The sequence below is a fragment of the Bombus affinis genome, chromosome 15, assembly GCF_024516045.1.
Source record: "Bombus affinis isolate iyBomAffi1 chromosome 15, iyBomAffi1.2, whole genome shotgun sequence".
Taxonomy (NCBI): Eukaryota; Metazoa; Arthropoda; class Insecta; order Hymenoptera; family Apidae; genus Bombus; species Bombus affinis.
In genome coordinates, this window is record NC_066358.1 from 5,917,997 (window position 1) to 5,940,685 (window position 22,689).

At 32.5% G+C, this 22,689-nt stretch overlaps 3 protein-coding genes across 6 annotated transcripts in view; 1 reads left to right on the plus strand and 2 right to left on the minus strand.

Moving 5' to 3' along the window:
• Positions 1–10,206, minus strand: part of LOC126924894 (synaptic vesicle glycoprotein 2A-like) — a 22,384-nt gene extending 12,178 nt beyond the window's left edge. The window contains exon 1 of one of the 3 annotated variants that reach the window (XM_050739858.1): positions 9,945–10,206. In XM_050739858.1, the coding sequence (XP_050595815.1) occupies positions 9,945–9,975 (31 nt within the window). In that variant the 5' untranslated portion in view covers positions 9,976–10,206. Of the gene's footprint in view, positions 1–235; positions 551–599; positions 867–9,944 lie in introns of those variants that run through there. The other 2 variants (XM_050739857.1, XM_050739859.1) reach the window with 2 other exon arrangements.
• On the plus strand, positions 193–20,492 carry LOC126924893 (proton-associated sugar transporter A). Of its 2 annotated transcripts, XM_050739856.1 has the most exons (11): positions 193–214; positions 15,075–15,202; positions 15,936–16,094; positions 16,320–16,582; positions 16,822–17,070; positions 17,410–17,660; positions 17,823–17,936; positions 18,029–18,322; positions 18,445–18,575; positions 18,856–19,030; positions 19,453–20,492. In XM_050739856.1, the coding sequence occupies exons 3-11, from the start codon at positions 16,006–16,008 to the stop codon at positions 19,681–19,683; spliced, it is 1,797 nt and encodes a 598-aa protein (XP_050595813.1). In that variant the 5' UTR covers positions 193–214; positions 15,075–15,202; positions 15,936–16,005; the 3' UTR covers positions 19,684–20,492. The 2 variants fall into 2 exon arrangements, with proteins under 2 accessions (XP_050595813.1, XP_050595812.1); XM_050739855.1 differs by lacking the exons at positions 193–214; positions 15,075–15,202 and adding an exon at positions 15,246–15,525 and having other exon boundaries at positions 15,775–16,094.
• On the minus strand, positions 20,491–22,681 carry LOC126924905 (malate dehydrogenase-like). Its single transcript, XM_050739883.1, has 6 exons — positions 22,300–22,681; positions 22,037–22,182; positions 21,769–21,921; positions 21,506–21,667; positions 20,897–21,103; positions 20,491–20,628 (listed from the first exon to the last, which is right to left on the minus strand). Exons 1-6 carry the CDS (start codon positions 22,559–22,561, stop codon positions 20,515–20,517), a joined length of 1,044 nt encoding a protein of 347 aa, XP_050595840.1. The 5' UTR covers positions 22,562–22,681; the 3' UTR covers positions 20,491–20,514.
• Positions 22,682–22,689: the final 8 nt, after the last annotated feature.

The window sequence follows — 22,689 nt, forward strand, 5'->3', positions numbered from 1 at the left end:
TGTATCTATCTATAACTAGACTATGCATTTGTATGCATTTATGGGAAATTTGCAAATATAAGAACGTGCAGAATTGAAACGTAAATGCCGTTTTGATCATTGTTCGTCGAATCGAATGCTCTAAGAATCTTCTTATTCTATTGTATTCTATTTATCTGTTTCAGCCTGATAGCCTAGGAACTGGATCTTGGTTTTACGATAAAATGCAATCTAGGTAAGAAGTCGTTTTACTTACTAAACGCTATAGCGAATATTGTACTCGAATAGTTCGTATATTTCTACGTACTACGCGAGACTCTGCGCACTTTTGCATTTTCAAATTTCTCACGATAAACATCCGAATCCATCCATCGAACATCGTTGTCACAGGTTCGAGCGAAGATCGAACCGAGAATATAACTATCGCGTATTCTATAGATGCTCGGTCTAATCTCCTCGAACGTTCGTTCGCGTTCGTTGCGGGGAAACGTTTTTTGGTGTAAATGAGTTTGCACTAAATGGGCACGAGCGAATGCTCTTGCTTGTATCCCTTAGACGCGCGTTAAGAAAAAGAAAGGGCACAAAACAAACGTGCGACGTACGCGAAGAAAAAGAGTTACCTTGCAACGTGGAAACGGCGTCCGACACTAGCGGGTCGGAGGCGGCCGGCTCGCTCTCGAATCGAGCGATATCGCCCGACATCGTACGCGCGCGCAACTAACGCATCGCTGTGCTGTGCTGTGTCGCTGATCTCCCTAGCGGGTATAATAGCACGGTAGTAACGCGTCCTTGCTTTCGTCGAACCACCGTCGAACCGACCTAAACCGAGTGTCCGCGGTCGCCGAGTTTCGCTCGCCACGAGATCGGCCGACCGACTGCGCCGCCCCCCTCAACAGTTCTCGACAATAAACCTGCTGCCGCCGTTCCATAGGCTTTAGCTAGGCTTTTCGATATTCTCGGTTATCTTTCGCGTGTGAGCCTTCTGCTCGCCAGCTGCTCGAACGGCTGTTTCTTATCTCCGTTATAAAAAGTGGTCGGAAACTCGCACATCGCGTCAGTTCCTCCTCGTCATTTGAACCGAACCGAACATTTGCAAGAATACTTCATGAAACCAATCGCACGCTACTTCTGCCGTTAAACGCTTAAAAGAATCGAACAAGCGTTCTTTAGTGCATTCTTAGAACGTTGCAATGGTACGTTTAGAGTTTAGATGAAACGAGCGAGCGCTCCGCCTTAGTGAAATTTAGAAATGCAAGGGTGGACGAGCGATTCGTTCGTCATTTGGCGATCCCTCGCATAGCCGGAAATTGATTGCTTCTATCGACGACAAGCGCGATCGTAAAGATGGATCCTCTCGAACAAGTATTTTCGCAGCGTTCTGAAGGAATTGCAACTCCTGTCATACCAAATCAGAAACATTTTGTTGCGATATCTGCGAAGAGGGGATGTTCTTTTTATTACACATATAGAAGATCCTGTATTTTTGTCGCTCTATGTGTATTTCACTGTATTATCGAATAGCGGCTTACGATCCATAATCCTTTTTACATCGGTGGCTTACGAAGATGACCATAGAATTCCTTGATTCACGATTTCCTTAATCCTCGTCCAGCGGAAGTTCATTTTTATCATATTCTTCACGAGTATTTATATATATCTTTTTATTTGTTGCGAATGTTTGTTTTATAACGATTATATATTATCATAGAAGCAAAATGAGAAGTCAAATTCATTTGGACTTAGGTTCTTCTCCTTTCTTTCTTTTTTTTTCTGAGAAAAGTAACTTTTGGATAGGAATGTCGAGTGTAAGCGATGTCGATATACCTCGCCTTCCGTACATCAACCTTCAAACAGTGACGTCATTCGCAGTTGCCTTTCATTCATCTAGGCATATATGCACTCGCAGATGTTTCTCTGTATCCTACATCTCGTACAAAGAGCATTCACTCACCCTTGTTCTTCCATGAAACACCCATCCTACTTACAACCCCCATAAACTCCCACGAACTTCCTTCTTCATTTCTATTTCGAAACAAATAGGTACATGAGCTACTTAGAAGCCAAATTAATCTACTCTATTTAATTGATAATTAATTAATCTCGACCATTTTCTGTCACGAAATAAGTCGAGTAGCTGAAGTAGCAGTTCCGATTCTATTATACCACGAGAATGAAAGATTAAACGAGGAAGATTCCAAGAATGACGTCGATTATAGTAGATACCGAATGGAAGCTCGAGTCTCTTCGAATTTCAAATCTTACTTACGTAAGGAACAAATATACTTAGTTGGAAAATGATCTGGCTGAATGATAATTTCTGATTATTAATTGGTTCATTAATCTCATTTGATATACGTTCAAGCAATGAAATCATTAGCTCTTCGTTCTTGTCTTATACATATTTTATGCAAATTGCAATCGCCTGTTTTAACTCGTTTCCGTCTATTTCATATTTGCAATAATCTATGAACGATACTTTATTTGCAAGGACGAAAACGAGGAATCTTAGTCGAAAACTGAAAGTTTATACATATATAATCTGCACTATTATCGTATTAATTAATAGATTAATTTTGCAACAAAGTTATGGTTTATGTGATATAGTTTAATAATATTTTTCGACTTTCGTCGTTCACTCTAAAGCCAATTAGGACATAAATCCAGGTTACCGCGATAATTATAATTTAATCAAATAATATAAAACCAAATTAAAATAATTAAATATTCAATTCCAATAGCTGGAGCTACGAGATACCTTTGATTTGATACCTTTGTCGAAAAAAAACCGAGAATCGTTGACTCGCATTGTCCCTACATAGCTTCACAAGTTTCTTCGTTCATTTGTTTTATTTTATAAGTTTGAGAAGAGGTGCTTGTTTCTTTCGAATTGTGACGAAGTTAAACATTATCGTTAATTAACCATATAGATAGCGCAGAAATTTAGTTATACTGTGTTTACGTTTCACGTGTGTGTATAGTGTGTTTTAGTTTTAGTATAGTGCATCGGACACGGCAATTGAGATAAACTAATCTACCCGATTAAAGTCTGGAAAAGTTGCATGAAACGCACAGATAAATATCCACTTGAAGTTCAATGTTTACTTATGCCAACTTTTCTTTTTCGATCTATCTTACATATCGTATAAAATTTTGCTAGATTTTTCTATTAAATATAACTGTTACTTCCTTGGTCAGTCCTTTTAACAGCAACGAAATTCTTTCTTTATCAGAAAAGGACTAAAGATAAGACTGTGGAATAGACTGAGAAGCTATAAGTATGCGAGCTTAAAATATGTACATGACCATCGGCTGTCAAAATAAAAACAAGGTTTCTCTTTTGCTAGAAAATTATTGAAGGAGGCGACTTAAAATATTTAAGAAATATTTGAAATTATGCATCTGCGTTATGAAATAATCTTTTACAAGGACATTGTAGCTACTGAATTTTTCATGAATATATCTGTACTACCAGTGAAGAATTTATTTTTTCCACTACAGCGAATATGTTTTCAACACATTGGTAGTAGTTAACGCAAAATTACGTCATTTTCCATATTTCATGTAGTAGATTTCAAAAATCTACATTTCATGGATTCTGCATCTCATGTAAGAGATTTTAGAAATCTAGATTTTATATTTCGTGTCGACAGATTTAAGAGATCGAAATTCTGAGCAACGCGTTCACCTATTATATTGATTCCGCTTGAAAAAGTCGAACGAAAGGAGAGATAGAAATGGTAGAAAACCTGTCCAATGCCGGTTTACGCGCGACGAAAAAAAAAAACAGAACATGTAACGGAGCGCATATAATTAGACTGCGGGCTAAATCCTCGTGTTTTATGGCACCAGGAAATTCCATTTTAAGACATTCGATCGATTACTATCTTCTGCTCGTTTTTACATATGTATCTTTATTACTATTATTATTATTATTATTATTTCCGCGTTAAGCTTTCGCTCGTTACATGCTTAGGAAATAAACTGGCTACAAATACTGGTTACTGTTAGTTACATATGATTCTTTGTATAAGAATATAGAATAATATTTTTTCATTTTCGACTTGGTTCCTATGAACAAAGAAATTGGAAAATTTATCATGCGCATGTACTAGGCCGATTTTTAATTAAACATGTTCAGACTCCATCTTCTCGAAAATGAATTCTTAAACGGAAAAATAATATTCCACGTTTTCTGTTTAGTTTCACACGTAGAACGACATCCTGTCCCGATTATCTAATTCTGTCCAGTCCGCAATTAGCCATATTCAAGTATACTTGATCAATTTTCAAACTCGATTTTCTTAAAAACTAAACCAAATATGAGAAAATTTTATTCCACATCATTCGCTTATTTTTACACAAGGAATAACATCATTCTCTCATGAATAAATATAGCTAAATATATGTATATAAGTAACAATCTTTCTTTGATGTAGCGTTGATCTGTACCATGTCTTTGAGTTTTATTCCTGTCCTTATTACTAGTAGCTCGTATCACTATCTTAGTACTCTAGACGAATTGCTCAAATTCTCATTGCACTCCGTATGAAGTAGAGTAGAGTCTTCGTTTTTGCATATCGTAGCTTTGCGAGAAAAACGACACAGTTTAAAAAATGCAACTTTTGAGTCATAACTATGAAAATGTTACAGAGACATTTCTCGACCAATTGCGAAACTTTTATTCGTTTATCTTCGTAATTTGGCCGATGCAAAGCAGTTATGTCGCTCTTTCTGATTTATACGACACTGTGCTGTATCCTACAAATGCGTCTTATCATTAATAATTGTGTCCTGACTAGAAGGATGATTTCCTACGGTTTAGAGTTAAATATGAAAAAAGAAGAAGAACATTTGAACCTATTTTATAAGCATTACTCTTCTTGTTCATAAATTTGATTTAATTACATTTGGAAGTAGTTTACTTTAAGAAAGAAACATACTGTAAGAAAGCGATATATATTTTTCAATGGTGATTCTAGATTATAATTTATAGTTATACATTCTAATCTATTTAAATTCAAACAGGCATTATACAAATAGCTCTATTTTGTTTGTTACATACTATATGTGTAAAAATGACGAAGATCTCTGTGTCGAAAACACGAAAAAGAAAATCTTCCAGATCATCTTTTTAGCGTGAAGAGTGAATCACATTCTCAGTCATTGGCGAAAGAAGAGAAGAAACGAGATACAAGGATTCCTGTTTACGATCTAATAACAAACGATAAATCTAGCTGTTGAGAGTCTTGTTCAGATGATTTAGACACCTCGCAATCGTTTGATAAATATAAATCACACTAATTAAGGGAAGCCCGCTTTAGGTTTGCAACTACAGCCTTATCGATCCTGATAAAAGCAATTAAACTGATAAACGCAGACATACATACGTCGATTCGACGACTTTTCTACGCAAATTCTAAAGTTATATATAATTACAAAATCAGGTGGCAATTAACAATAAAGACGCTAAATAACGATTTAAAATAAGGAATGCCTTCCTTAACATTTCATTTAAGTGACGCTCTAATAATTAATATATTTTAATATGGTTTAACGATAATATTTTAACATTTTTTAGAAACATTATTTTTATGCAATTATTTCGATTATTTCATTGTGAGCAATATTTTAGTACAATTCATTTTAACGTGGATCAACAGTATGATTTTAGTACTCCAAATATCATTTAAATAATCAATTTCCGTAATAAACATCGTATTAAATATTTTATTAAAATCTGATTATGATCACGAATTTCTCGAACAAATAGTAAAAGAAAACGAAAAAGGATGGGGAAACCATCGTTTGACCGAAAGCATTCTCAACTTCCATCGAACAAACGAAACGCAGTCGCGTCGGGGTTTATTTCACCATTGACTATTTTTGCGCGCGTGCCAACACGTTAAATCGAAACGATGTCAAGAACACAACGATGCTATTGCATCTTGAAGGATGGTTCGTTGTTTATTTATACAAGGTTGCAGAAAACTGCAAATTATTTTTTAGAAATTTATTTCCTCATTCCTTTGCTTACGTTATGTAATGCTTGTTTTAAAATATTCACTTCATCTTTTTCCTTTCTTTTTCTCGTATGACGAGTGGAATTTTTCAAATTGATATAAAAATTGATAATACACGTTAATTTATCTATGGATTAGAAAACGTTGATCGATATCTTTCCTTTTCTTTTTTCTTTTTTTTTTGTTTATAATCCCTGGATTACTAACGTCTGAAAGTATATCGAAAATTCTGATATGTTTGGCATTTTTTTTGTTTGAAAATAACAAACATCACGTATTGCCTGAAAAAGCGTAACTGCTTAAAAGAGATTCACGAATCCTCATTTCACGATGTAATCTGATTGGTATCTTTTTGGGTCACAGGTGACTACTTGCGACAAATTTCGATTAAGTAGATTAAGTAATTTTGTTTCGTACCATATATTTTACACGATAAAAATCTTCAATAATTTATATAGAGTAAAAGTTAGAATAGAAATTGGTGTTGCATTTGGAAGAATTACGGCCGTGTAAATCTTTGGTAAAAAGAAAGAAAGATTTATACGTGATATGAGATGAAACAAGCAAGATCCTCGTTTCAAATATCAACTTTTGCATCATCCTGTATATCGTACCTTACTTACTGATATGCACAATCGTATAACATATAGATCGATATTTGACGCTTTTATGCATCATTTAATTTTATTAAAGCTTATTTATTCTTATACTCCAACTGCTTTAACATTTCATTCAATTTTAGAGACCTATGTATAGATCTCATAAATCTTATATTTCGTACAATAGACCTCATATAATAAACGTTAAACACATTTCGTGTTTTTTGTATTTTCTTATAATATTCACATATATGTACAAGTATAAATACATATGTATTTCAAAAATTTAGATTTCATAGATTGCACATAGATTCCTATATCTGTAAGCAATATTCACGTTTGTTTTTTACACAATGTAAGGTCGAAAGATCTTTTTCTTAACTTTTTTTAATCTATTCGATGAAGAGAATCGCTTGAGGAAACGTAGAAACGCAAAATGCAAAAGGAACACGTACTGATAAACCGGATCGGTTCGAGTCTGTTCATTCTAGTTCATTTGCGAATTGTTATTGGCGCGCTGCATTATTATATCACTCGATAACGAGTTTATTTGATGATAAAAATGCTGCCCGCTAATAATTCATGCACGCCACGCCATTAGGTAGTTAGCAGCCTCTACAGGTTTATCCATTTACCACGTACCGGTCGTTTTAAACGAGAAATCATACAAATTTCATAATATTTCATCTTATTGCGAATTTTTATATCCCAATCTCACATTCATCTTAATGAAGATAGGCTCTTAATGGCTTAAAAAAAAATATTTGTATAAAGTTGAACAAAGAAATTGCACATATTGACAATGATCGTTACATATTCTTATTAGATCGGAGTTATTTGTTTATTTTTAAATAATTTTTACATCTTCTACGGTTCATTCTCTTTTTTATTTTCTATAGATTTGTTACATATTCATGAGGTTTTATCCAGATCGAATTTTATTTCATTTTATCTTGGTAAATTTCATTTGTTACACATCTTGTTTGTTGCTCAAGAATTTCTTCTTTCTCGCTATTGGCCCTCTGCCATAAATCGATGTAGATTATAGAACAACTACTTGGACTTTTCTCCTGCGACAAAGAGCTCTCTTTTTAGATTACTATTTTTTAAAGTCAAGATGCGAAACGTCTTTGTCACTTGGATTAAGTTCAATGACAGACATTATTATTGTTTATTAATTTATCCGTATCTCACTTTCTTTTTTCACCTTTTGACTTAATCACATAACAACGACATATTATCATTGTTATTTGCATTAAGTGCATCTCTGTGTGCACGATATACGAGCTGTATACTAAAACAGGAAATATATGCTTCCGCCAGCAACACGATAAAACATACTCGTAAATACATGCTTTTAGAAATCGTTTCCACGATATCTCTTTGTATCCATGATACTGTTTTATTTCGTTATTATGACGTTACTATTGCATTTTAAGTTTTCTTTGTTTTCCAAATATAACACATATTGTATGGAAGTTTGGGTATTTAAAGATTTGGAGATTCGGAAATTTGGAAGTTTGAAAGCTTCCTGGAAACTTGGAAATTTGAACAATTCGCAAATTTAAAATTCGCAAATTAAAAATTTCGAAAGAATTTTTTTTTAAGGTAGGAACTTCAAAAAATGTTGACGTTTGTATTTACGTTGATATCTATATTTTTACATATAGCTCTTAAACAAAGACAAGTCGTAAACGCTGCGAGATGTTTTATTTCATTAGATAAATCAACGAGAATGGTAAATTAAAAGCAATTTAGATAGTTCTAGTTCAGCATCCTTGACATTGCAATGTGTGGAAAGACCAAGATAGAGAATTCTCATCCTATTCTTTTCATTCGTTTATTATGTTATTCCAGTATAACAATGCTGTAGACGTACAAACAATTTTTATTTCTTTATTTCTATTTTCATCATAATAGCGATCGTTAATTAATTGTAATAATATTAGAATATGGATATGGAAATGGAAATATAGAAATTTAGAGATTCGAAAATTTCGAAATTTGGATGTTTGAAAGAACAGCAATGTCTTCTGTTATTTAAATATTCATCTTTTGATTTTCTTTCTCTTTAGAATAAATGTTGATATAATTTGCTAATTAAAATTTCTAATTCATTGATATCTTAGTATTGTGTAATTCATTAACATTACTTTAGATTGAAGATGCTGCAATAGATAGTAATCGATGATCTAAGACTTCTAAATATATATTGAGGCAATTTAATCCCAATACCAATTCCAATATCAATTCTTAATTGATTTGCAAATGACGAATAATGCATGGAAGTTCTGATAACTAGCGATGTTGCAAATCATAAAACGAAGCATAGACACTTTCTATGTTAGTACATTTTAATTATACAAAATTAATCAGTGCTCGATTGATTAATAGTATTGATATATTTAGTTATTATTGGTATAAATAGTATCTTTTATCGATAGACAGATATTCTTAACTTTTTATTTATATTTAAATTTGTTTCGCTGTGTTATTAGGAAAACTGTTTTACTAATTTTATTTTAGCAAAATTTATTATTTTTGTTATTAAGTAAAATATATAAAGGTAAAAAATAATTTTCAGTAATACCATAGGTGGTATTCAAATATTATATGTTGTCTTGAAGTGTCGTAATCAAAAGATCTCTTATTTCATTACGCTTTGCATTTTTCCTCAATTAAGCCTGCAGAAATGTGCCATTAAAGGTGCTATAATTATAAAGAAGAATACCACATACGTTATCTTCTTTTTCAATGACAGACAAAGAATCGAATTATAAAGAGAAAAACGTTTTACATAATCCAATTAAAAAACGCAGTGTAATCCAATTAAAGCAAAATATGTTTTGCATAATCTAATTGAACAATAAACAATATAATGAACTTTTCGTAAGAATGCCCTCAGACGATCAGGAATATTATCAATATTTCAAGGTTCTCAATGAAAATGCGCTTTGTCAATAAATATTGACAATATTGCATTAACAATACACATTGATTTTTTGAATTGAGAACTTTGAAATATTGACAATATATATCGATAGACTGAGAACACTAAAATAGTACACCAACTTCTTTATATTGAAGACAGAGACAAAGGAAGATAGAAACTCTTAAATATAGAAAATTTGAAGTTTACAGATTGAAATATTCTGTCTAACACTTTTCTATTTCCCAACATATGTTGAGAAATTTAGTTCCCCATATTTTTTACCTTTGGTTGAAATTATATTGTACACTACAAAACAAAATACAATACAAAAGAACAATCAAATTTCGCTTTTCCTCGAAAGGAACATTTTATGTAACTAAGGCAATATAGTAATCCAAAAACGACCCAACTTACATGTTTCATTCTCAATTTCTACATCGACCATTGCAAACTTCCTCAAACTGTCTTCACAGCAAAGTTAAAATTAAGAATACAAAAAGAAAAATTATCTCTTCTATTAGAAAAGATATTTTTCTAGCACTCTCTTCCTCTTCTTCCTCTTCTTCTCAATTTAAAGCAGCCAAAAGAGCAAAAGTCTCAACCACTTCCCTGTCATATCCTCTCATCAAGGATCACAGAGAAACTGATCGAACACACGATGAATCAGCCCTGGGATCACAACGTTGACTGAGCTTCGAAATTAGACGAGAGCATCGGTGTGTCGTTGTCCGAGCTTCCGAAGAAACATCGAGATAGAGAGAGACATTCAGCTGGCACCAGACACACGTGCCATAAATAAGAACTGTGAAAATGCTTATGAAAGGTTATTTCGTTTGTGTAGGTTTTCCCATTAACGTCGATTCGTCGGAGGACATCGTTTCTCTCTTCGTTCTTCCTTGCTTTCAAAACACACCAGGGGCTATATTTGATTTCTTTCTGTTCGTCGTTCTTGGTATTTACGACGAAAGCAAACCACCGTGAAGCAAATTCACGTTTATAGTTACACGTTACTATTGTTTTTGGGGTCCTCCCGATTTTTTAAACTTTCGTATATCATGCGGAAATTTTGACACTTAAAGAGTTGAAGATTTATAAATTTGACTATTTGGAAGCTTGGGAATTTGGCAATTTGGAAATTTGGACATTTGAAAATTTGGAAAGTCTAGAAATCGACAAGTTATGAACAGAGACGATGAATATTTGGAGAATATGAGGTTGAATAGATTTTAGGGGTAGAAAGATAATTAGGCGGTTAGGATGGACAGTTTATAGAAACGTAATAAATTTGCAAGAACGAAATAATGGAGATATCTGATAATATGAGATTGAATGAATTTTAGGAGTGGAATGAGGATCGTGGGTGAAGATAGAAAATTTATAGAATTTACAGATCTACGATGGTACTTAGTTTAACTCTTCATTAGACTACTTTACTCAGCTATTCAGACTCAATTAGAAAAACTAAATCAAACACTGTACAAGACTGTTGTGAAATATGAATGATGACAATAGAAACTAAAGATACAGAAATTACGAGATTGGACGGATTTTGAGGGAACTGGAATTCAGAGACCAGGATGGGAAATTTTTGATTTTGCATTTTGATTTTGAAAAAGCGTTTCTTGAATAATAGTGCCTTCAATTTCATTCCACATAACAGAAACTGTTCCTAGGCATAGTAGAAAACCGCGATGTAGAATATTGCCTGTTTAATATTCATCTGTTAATTCTTGTGGTTAATTAAATTAATTAGGAACGAGCCGACCCTCTCGAGGAGAAAGATTAAACTGTTGTCGGCGATAATTGTCACCGGTGTTCCCTTCGTTTTCAACACACTTGTTTGCCCGTTTAACCCTGTGATAATTGGTACAATTGCCAGAATTATGTCGCGTAACAACCGTTTGAAAAAGGAGACACGAATGAGAAGATTATTAATTAGTGGTGGATTAAACCAAGACACACGCAGATCTTCTAAGAAGAACACGCTCCAAAACCCCATTTTCAGTTTTATTCACGAAAGAAGTTCTTCGTATTTTAAGATTGATTCCTATTTGTTACTTGAGATAGCTGACAGGTATTTGAGAAATCTTAATTTTTACCCCTATTACCTGCTTCTGCCAAACATCATTTTTACCACGAAGATTCGGATATTATTTCGAAAATAATCTGTAACAGAGAATCAGTCGACTAACGATATAAGTAAATTATTTCCTTTAGTTTTCCATCGTTTTTCCCAGCGAATCCATCGGATTTAAAACTTCTTGAATAGGTAGAAACGAGAGCGAAGACCATCGAGCCCATCGAACCTTCTTCGATTTCTGTGCGAGCGAAGTTCACCGAACGATTTCTGTCTTCTTCCACGAAATTTCCTGTTAACCTTGCTCCATCTTCTCATTGATTCCTTCGAAGATTTGATGAGAATCGTTACGTTCTTTAAAGATTACTACACCGTAACGTTGTGTACACGATTAATCGATTTTAATTTGACATATTCTTAGATCAGATAACGTCACAGAGAACGTCACGGATCATAGAGAATCAATGAGAAACACGAATCACATATCGTTGAATTTATCGTATTGATATAACTTGTGCGGATAGGAAACGATATTAGAAAATTATCGAGAATGTTTCCCTTTCTAGAAACCGTCTACGATAGAGATCGAAATTGATGTAACGAATAGTCTCTGTATACGCAATCAAACGTTTATCTAGACTTTTCATTCGGGAAAGGTATTTTTAAAAAACGATAATTTCGAGTAACTTCTTACCAGGGTCGCAAATATTTCAGAGGATATAAAATTGAAAGGTTGCTTAAGTGCCAATAAAAATCACTTTCAGCTCGGGTAAGTTGAATCGCAAATTTATCGATCGTGTCTTTATCGTGAAGAAAATTGGAATCTGTGAACGTTTATTAGACAGATACTAGGATAAATAGCGAGGATAAACGTTAGAAAAGGGATATACGTGATCGAATAAGGATCAACGACGTATCATCGCCGTGAAATTGATTGGTGTTTCGTTTTATCGAGGTAGCTGACAAGAAAATTGTATTTTCTTCGGAGAAAAGGAAACAGCTCATAATTTTTAGTTACCTTCTCTTTTTACGACAGAAAACTCGAGTTCCTTCAAAGTTCTATAATTTTACGCAGGAATTATTTTAATCCTTGGTAAGTTCGTAGAATCATAGAAATTTGTAAAGCGATAAATTTCAAGAATCGTAACGTTATAAAGATCTGATTTCCTTAAATTGTTTCGTCGTGTCCTCTCCGAAGAATTATCTTCGTTTCGAAGAATTATCCCTGTTAAAATCAAAATTAGCTCGAGGAAAATTATTCTTTCCGAAATCTGCGCACATACAAGAGTGTAAGAAAATCCAGCTTTTCATCGTTATCGCGGTCTTACAAGAACGAACCGAGAATTTAATAAGATTTAATAAAATAATCGGATCGAAAAAGATGTTTCGTCTGTATTAACCGTCCTTCGAAAAGATTCTTCCAAGTTGATAAAAACAGGATCAAGAAAAGTGGGAAACTGCCAATTATCTTCAAAATATTTTATAATAAATTCTATATGACCATACATTCGACCTCTCCTTTTATATCAACTTAAATCTGTGATGTTACTCTTGATACATTGGTTTAATTATTTCCTTTTAACGTAATTTTCCTGCCAATTAATTACGTAACTTTCTTGCTTAATTTTGAGGGCATCGGAAAGAAGAAAAATTACGCGATTGGGATAGGATAATATTTAATCCTGAAGAAATGTTAATTTCCGTGTGTCATTCCGTTTCAGATGAAGCTTAAGCCTGATTACACAACGCAGATTGGTTCTTACGAGCGAGGCACATCGTTAAGAAATAAGACGGCATTTGCGTGTGCCTTCAATCAGAGGGAATCTTAAATCATTAACAAATCAGATTGCCATTGACTCGTGCAAGGCTAACTAACAATACGTTCCTACTAAAACCTTTAGTATACGATAAAGAATAGTTGATGAAACTTTGTCAGCCTCAAATTAATTCAAATTACGATTGCATACATAGTTTCCATTACGCGAAAAATTATTTTTACGTGTGTAGCGCTAGAATAAAGAAATTACATTGAAACATCTTTCGTACTTGCAATTTGAAAATAGCCTATTGCATTTGAAGGGATTATGCATTCGAAAATTGAAGCAAGTGATATTTCTTTTTGTCATTTTTAACGCCAAGTATACTGTTGCCCCTCTCTCTTTCGTTTTCCACGATTAAATAATTTTCCTAGAAAATAAACGTATACAGGCAAGAAACGAAAGGCTGAAATCGATGTTGTCCATTGTGGCTACAATGCAACGACTTCATCGGAAGTCCATCGAGGAAAAGAGCGAAACGTTCAACCGATGAACGTATTATCGATGCGTATTGCTATCGTAAGCTCTGACAAAGGCGAAGCTCGTGCCAAGGCCACATACGCAACAAGACCTACTTTGTAGGACTTCCTTGTCGACTAATGCGATAGCTCGATATGTTTGCCAATGTGTTATATGTTACCTGCAAAAGAAAAAGAAAAAAGAAAATTAAAAATATAATATAATAACGTAAATAAATATCCGATATAATAAATCAATTGAAAATAAATATTCTTCCCTAGAGAAGATGAGGCATAGAGCATCTATCAAATTGTATCTAAATGTACAGAATATATGTAGAACATCCTTCGGTGGTAAATCGAATCGAAAATCCTGGTGGAAAAGAGAGAATGGACAAAGTGCAATTTCCGCGGCGGAAATTACATCTACGACCAACGGTGAAAAGCATTGTTGAAAACCTGTCCGTGTGTACACGCGTAAACCATGATATAGCTGTGTGTTACGAGAATAGAGCAAATGTCTCACAGAGACACAGAAAGAGGAGCAGCTGATTCGATATTTAATTATTTATGTCAGACACATATAATCTTTATAGGATACTGAATAACGATTTCTGCCATTCTAATCTTTTTCTTTCTTCTTGAAACGATATGCAAAAAAAAAAATATTACTTAGAAGAGAAACTTTTCCTCTTATGGTCATCGTTAAGTATAAGGCTATTATTCTTAGAAGAGTCACAAACCTTTTCTCCTATGGTCATTGTTAAGTATAAGGTTGTTATTCGTAAAAGAATCATAAATGGAATGAGGAAACGATGTGCAAAAAGATATTTAAAAAAGAAACTTTTCCTCTTATGGTTATTGTTAACTATAAGGTTGTTATTCTTAGAAGAGTCACAAAAGAAACCTTCTCTCCTATGATCATTGTTAAGTATGATGTTGTTATACTATCAATAAGTATAAGGTTGTTATTCTTAGAAGAACCACAAGAGGAACGATGTACAGAAAAATATTATTATGACATCGTCTTATGATTATTCTATAAAGTTTCTTTTTTAATTTTTTTTCTTATAAGTTTCTTTTTTAATTATATACCATCCAGATACTTTCCGGTGCTATGTGTATATTTTTGTATATTTTATATGTGTACATACTTTTACTGAACAAAAAACTGTTTCACATTTTTCCAAAGGTAAATTACGAACAAACGACCGAACCGATTTTAATCAAGAGTAACAAGCAGCTGGCTAATAAGTAGGTTTCCCTTGGTACACGGGAAGCTCATTTTACGTCCTACCGGAACACGAATGGAGGGACTAGGTATGTAACTAGGTATCCACGGTGAAAGGCGACGTCGGTCGAGCTTTCGTCTTAGTCGCGAGCTTGCGGAACCACCAGTCGTTTCTCGCGTCTCGTCGACGAAGCACATCCCCCAACCCTCTACGGGAAACATCCCTTCGCGTCGATTCTTTCTCGTGAAATTTTATTTTATTTTTATCGAACGCGACAAATCTACGAAAATGAACGTTTTCAATCTAATTCTCACGCTAATTTCTGTTTAATTAAACTGGCTATTTTTTTCGAAGAAGAAGGAGAAGAATCGAGAAGGAGTATATTATTTTGTACGATGTTCATTCGTAAAGGTTGATATTTCCGTATAATCAATTCGATTATCGTTTTCTTTGTATTCTTGTTTAATATTTTCGTTCTTTTAAAGGAAAGTGATAAGAATAAAAAGGATATTATTTCGTGTCATTCATTTTTATTATATCTATTGTTTCTTGATTCAATCCTTTTCTCCGTATTTTTTTTTCGGAGAGAAAGAAGAAATAGTAGAAATATGAAGGATATTACTTTGTCTGATCGATGTTTACCCGTAATTTATTCATAAGGGCCGATGGAGAATTTTAACGAAGTGACGATTAGTTTTGGTGTTTCTTTGAATTTTCTGTGACACAATGAGAGATAGGACATTTAGCTGAGAAAGAGAGAAAACGTTTAAATCGTGAGCCATGGTGGATAAATTGCACGAATATGAGGGTTTCGCTGGCAGGGTGCACGATGTTAGAGACAAGTTTAAAGAAAAATGGGAGACGTGGAAAGAGTGGAAGAATGGGATACCGATGGACCAGGGGATTAAAGGGTTCTTGAATCATCTACGAGGACCACCCAAATTGGAGAGGAGTTTGAATGATTACGCGCATATTTACAGGTATTTGTTCAATTATTCGCGCAAAGGTCCTGAAAATAATTAACTTTAAACGATAGAAAAATACAAAGGATATATTTTATTTTATACTTTCACCTCTAGAAAATTAATTTTCTGAAAAAAAACATCAGTTTCTCGGCTTATAATATGATGTAATATATTAGAATTCAGTAAAAAGGGACAAATCTAAAATAACATAGACCATAGATATGTATAAATATCTTGTAGAAAAAAGACACGAGGAGAATTGGTACGAATATCCGCAGCTGTGATGGGAATCGAATTTTCTTACGCCGCAGAAACAGCGTTTGTTTCACCGACTTTATTAAAAATCGGCGTAGATCATCAGCATATGACCCTCGTCTGGGCACTCAGCCCTCTCATTGGTTTCTTCGTCACACCGATTTTGGGAAGTTTAAGTGATAGATGCAGACTAAAATATGGAAGAAGAAGACCGTTCATTCTATTGCTGGCTCTTGGAGTTTTGATAGGTAAAACGTTTTTGTGTAATTTATGATAATCGTTTATGGAAAATTGAAAAATGGAAAAATGCGCAGAATGAAAACATTAATTACAGTATATGTAAAATATTTGTAAATGGCAAAGTGCAGTATTCATTATAATATTTATTTGTGAAATAGCCAATAAAATAAATGAAATAAGTTTTGTATGCTTACGCGATTATTAAAAATGACTTATTTTATGATATTCTTTCTACTTAATTTTCAAGGATTAATACTAGTTCCAAATGGGGAAGACATGGGATATGCCTTTGGGGATGTTCCACCTACGTGGACCAACTATACAGTTCCCTTAGGACATCGAACTACGGCGAAACATGCGACAGAAGAGTCAGTGAAACCTCCGTCTCACTCTTGGGGAATTTTCTTCACAATCCTAGGCACAGTTCTGCTCGATTTCGATGCTGATGCCTGTCAAAGTCCAGCCAGAGCTTATTTACTCGACGTCACTGTACCTGGCAAGTAATTAAAGTTGTTATTTATAATATTATTTAATTATCTACACACTAACTAATATTTATTATCGTTTAATTATTCATCGTACAATTTATATTAATTACTAGATAGATATTTATTGTAATTCCAACCATTAGGAGACCATAAAATGGACTTGGTTTACATATATTAATTATTATTTAACTACTTATTTTGAATAAAACAAAACTTTTATTCTAAATAAAATATTTTATATTTGTGTTTTAAACTAAAATTGAAATAAAATTAATATATTTTGATGCGATGGTTACAAGAATTATTTATGATCCCATAATCGTTATTGCAAATTTTTCTTTTTACAGATGACCATGCTAAAGGTTTAAGTACGTTCACCATAATGGCAGGCTTGGGAGGATTCATGGGGTACGGACTAGGTGGAATTAATTGGGATGCTACTACGATAGGAATTATGTTAGGTGGACATCTTCATGCTACTTTCACTTTAATTACGATTATTTTTGTTATTTGTGTATCCTGTACCATTACTAGCTTCAAAGAAATCCCATTGCAATTGTTGGAAAGTGACGAATATCGTCAGTTACAGGAACAAAAGGTTCGTTTAGTATTAATTAATTATTAAGAATAATATTAATAAATATACTACTACTAACATTAATAACCATTAATTTATATTGCTTTAGAAATAAAGAATTATCTTGGATAGTTTTCTTGTATTTTTTAAGAATTTTTTTTTTTATTCTCGAAATTAATTCAGGCATCTGCTGAAGAATCGGAGGATCAGCCAAAGGAACATGAAAAAATCATCACAGATGATTGTGCTTCTTATGGCACCTTGGGCAATGATCAAGAGATTGCTACGAAAAAGGATGTAAGTCGATATATTTGTTCCACAGAATATAAATAAAAAATAAAGTAGTAATGATAAATAAGATAATTGCATATTTTTTCTCTTTTTCATAGGAGTTTGCTCTGAAACCTCTTCCAGTTCAAGAACCAGAGAAAAGAGTTGGCCAAGTTCCTATGATACCAGATATACCCATCCAAGACACAAATTACGTTGAACATGGTTTCGATGAAAGTATCGAAGGAAATCCAAAAGCCACATTAAGAGAATATCTTCTTTCTATCGTATATATGCCACACAGTCTTCGTATGGTGTGCCTAACTAATTTATTTTGTTGGATGGCACATGTATGTTATTCCCTGTACTTCACTGATTTCGTTGGGGAAGCTGTTTATGGGGGAAACCCGCAGGTATTTATTCATTAATCAATTATACTTTTATTACTTAGTTTTAAAAATTATACGTTTGTATAATGTATATAATTGAACTTTTATATTTGTATAGTTTAATGTATTATTCGTGCAAATTATAGGCTCCAGAAGGTAGCAAAGAAAGAGAATTATACGAAAGTGGAGTTCGCTTTGGATGTTGGGGAATGTCTATGTATTCATTATCCTGTTCCTGTTATTCAATGATCATCGAGAAGCTCATAGAACGCTACAAGTAAACATATTCTTCTTTTTTTTAAAAGTAACTTTTATTTGACAGAATAATTCCTTAATTAATAATAGTATAGTTTCACTGGAAGTTTAAATTTCATTTTATTTTCTATTTAGATTCTTTTTTATCAAAATAATTCTTCATATCAATGCTATATATTCAAAAATTAGTTTTCTATTTCGTCTTTTATTTAAGTCCTTCAGATTTTTTTAAACAAAAGACTGCAATAAAAAAGAATCGTTTTTCTGGTAAAAGACGTATAATGTATCATGTGATTTAACAGAGCCCGGAGGGTATACATTTGCGGTCTGCTGTTCTATAGCACTGGTATGATGATGATGGCGTTGACGAAACATCCCGCGGGAGTGATCATATTCTCTTGGACCGCAGGTGTTATGTACTCCACATTATTCACTATGCCGTATCTTCTAGTTGCACATTATCATGCTTCATCAACAGTAAGTGGTATCTTGTATCTTGAAAGAGTAATCCCAAAGGAATCGATCAAAAAATTTAAATCATTCAACTAACAATGTCGTGATTAAAAAAATAAAAATTTGTTCAATTCACAATTTTGTCTTAGATTGAATTAGGACCAAAATGCTCCTTAATTATGAAAAAATATATATAATTTAAAACAAACCATGTTTTCTCGTAACAAATAACATTCGGAATTTTAATAAATCTTAATAATTTCTGAAGTTTAATAATACGTACCATATAATATATCCAATTTTTATATTATTAGAATTATTTTATAAATAACAAGAATAATTTAATAAAACTCAATGGAGGGGAAGTGTAATGTCATTAAATAACGTAACGTAGTAATGCAACAGACGTATATATCAAGGAGAAATTGAATTAGTCGACTTTGTAGTTCGAGGTGACAGCCGAGGGTGAAGCCGTTCAAAGCGGGGGAGTGCGTGGTCTTGGCACGGACGTTGCAATCGTCTCCTCTATGGTGTTTCTGGCGCAGTTTCTTCTGTCCTGCTGCCTAGGAACGATCGTCAGTAAATCTGGGACCACTACAGCCGTCGTATGCGTGGCTAGTACCCTCGCCGCCTGCGGAGCCATTTCTGCAACGCAGATTATGTATCTGGATCTTTGAAGTTCCTTTGATAAACACAAGTTAATTATTTTTATTTTTATAATTTATTATTTAAAGAATGGATTTTATATTTGCCTAATTCGAAATAATAGCCCTGGAGGAATTATCATATTATATATTATGATTTATTATTATTAATGGAAACTAATTTAAATTTAGAATTTGAGTTATTGAAATTTAAAGAGAAGTATCTTATTTTTATATTTAATTAACAATTCTCTTCTAAAATCACTTTTGAAAAATTAGACTGCCGTCAAACTGATCTATTTTTCCTTCTTTTTTCTTTTTCTTTTTAATGACATTGAAATTATTTTTATTCTCCAAATTAATACTAAATTATAGTATATATTATATATGTATATATATATATATTAATGCTAAAGAGATTTTATTACTCTGATACTTTTGAAGTAGACTACACATTTGGCGACGTTGATTATTTTTATTTTTACTACCAAGTATAAGAAGAATAGTGCTGTCGTAAAAACTGTTCAAAATAATAATTGTTGCTAAAGTGATGTATACATATTGTGTGATCCTCTCTATATAAATATCTGCTGTATTAACATTTCTACATTTATTGTTATTAGCATTATTTACATAACGAAAGAGAATTTCAATGATTTGGAAAGATCTATGAAACCTTGTGATTAGAAAATGTAATAACGATATAATAACGATAACGATGCACAAATAATGGCTCCGTGTATCTACGATACATCGTACAGTTGCGATTCTATATAATTTAAAGATACTTGTAAATAAATGTAACTTGTAAAAACGTAATAAAATACGTAGCATAATCTATACACGAATGAAGAATATACCTTATTAAGAATCAATTGATATTAAACCACAAATTTCATAGGCAATCTCGATTTCCCTAAAAATCAACCTACTTAGATCCACAATGTACCGCAGAACGTACCGATCCATATCAAAATCCTGTAAAATTACACAAAAAAGTTATGCTTTCATATTTTAATATTTTTATGTTTCTACATTTTACATTTCTTTATTATTCATATAAAAATTTTGGATATATGAGAAGAGAAAAAAGGAGTGAAAAGAACATGGTCTTTAAAATAATGATCTTAAAGTTCTCAACAAATTAATTAATCAAAAAGAATAACATTTACGACTGAACACGAAATTGATTTAATGAACCATCACAAATGAATTTACTTGTAGATCTAACTAATAATTATCATACCTGTACTATTTCATACTGCCTGTTCTTACAAATTACGGGATAAGAGAAAAATATTCCAGATCGAATCGAATAAGAATAATCAGACATAACACCCATAGAAGTCCATTCATTCTCTGGAGTGCCATTCCATAAGATTTTACAGTGCTCTGCCAATGCATAAGCTATGGAATTAATGAGGCTTGGTCTGTGAGCAACATTTCGAATAATCTAAAAAAAGGAGGAAAATATCTATAATTATATCTATATAATTCTATTTCGTTTTCACGAAAATAATGACTATACTACATCACTTCACATCATCCTACAACAATTTAATGCAACTATTCCAATTTATAACTCCATACACGATTCACATTCGAAAAGTTTGAAACTTGAATAAAAGATTAAAACAAAGTCCAAAATACAATGAATACACATTTTCACATTTGTATATAGAGTTTAATAAATGTAAGCGGTGAAGGTCAAATTAAGAAACCTTTACGTATCCTGAAAGGACAATATTTAAAAAAAGAAATATATACGTATATAGTTTAATAATTTTGATTTTTTAATTACAATTTTTAATATTAAATATCTTATTTTCATATATCAGAAGATCGAAGGTCTTACTTGTGGAAGAACATCAGTAATCCAAACTTTTAAAACATCAGCCAAAGGTTTTCCACGGGTGAAATACATATATCTGCAATCGGGATAACTATACGAGCCATTCGAACCCCAGATTATTATATTCTTTACTTCTGTTGGAAGACACTGTGCTCGTGCAGCAATCTGAAATTTGAAGAAAAAACTGTTTGTTTAAAAATAAATTGAAATCATTAATAAATTAAATTATTTAAATATCAAACACATATAAGAAACACGAGAAGTACCTGACCTGCAGCAATATTTAAGTTAAGCAAAGATAATGTTGTTATATTCTTGATAGGAATAGATTTCACATATTTGGATATGATTGTGGCAGCAGTAGTTCCTAGTACAATAATTCTTGCATCCCTTTTTACATACTTTTCTATAACTTCACCCTACAGATGGTATAATATTTATAAATACTGGAAATTTTAATATTATATCTGAACAAGATAGGAATAATTAAAGATAAGATAAATAATTAAAAATAAGATAGGAATAATAATATACATAAAACTTGGAAGTCAGAACGTATTCTTCAAAAAATGGTTCAAGGTATTCATTATCCTTAAAGTCATACTCTCTTGCATAACCAATACAAATTACAACATCTGCATCCTTAAATTCAATGGAAGCATCATGACCATAACTGATGCCTATTGATATTGAAATATCTTAGTAATTGATTATCTTGTTATTTAACTTAATATAATGCACTGAATAATATTGAACAAAAGTAAACTTTTTCTTTTTATTACTGCATGGGTATTTACCATTTAAAACTTTGGGGCTAAAGGAAGTGAGTTCAATTACAACACTTTCCAAGAAGGTCGCCTTGTTCGGTAACTCATAAAGGCTGACAAAGACAGATTGATTTTCACCAAAAACATTATCATTTAACATTCTATACAAAAATGCACGTGCAAGATCTGTTGTACCATCTGTAACTACTACTTTTAAAACATTCTCTTTACGTCGAAAATAATTTCTAAGTATATGATCATTCCTTTCTAAATGTAATTTTTCATTCAACATTTTATTGCAAGTTTATATGCTCTATTTAATTATTTACCAAACGAATATCGACATAAACCATAGTATTATTTTGTTTTAATTTGCAAGAAATGGAGAAAAAAAAGGTTCCCAAATATATAAATAAAGAC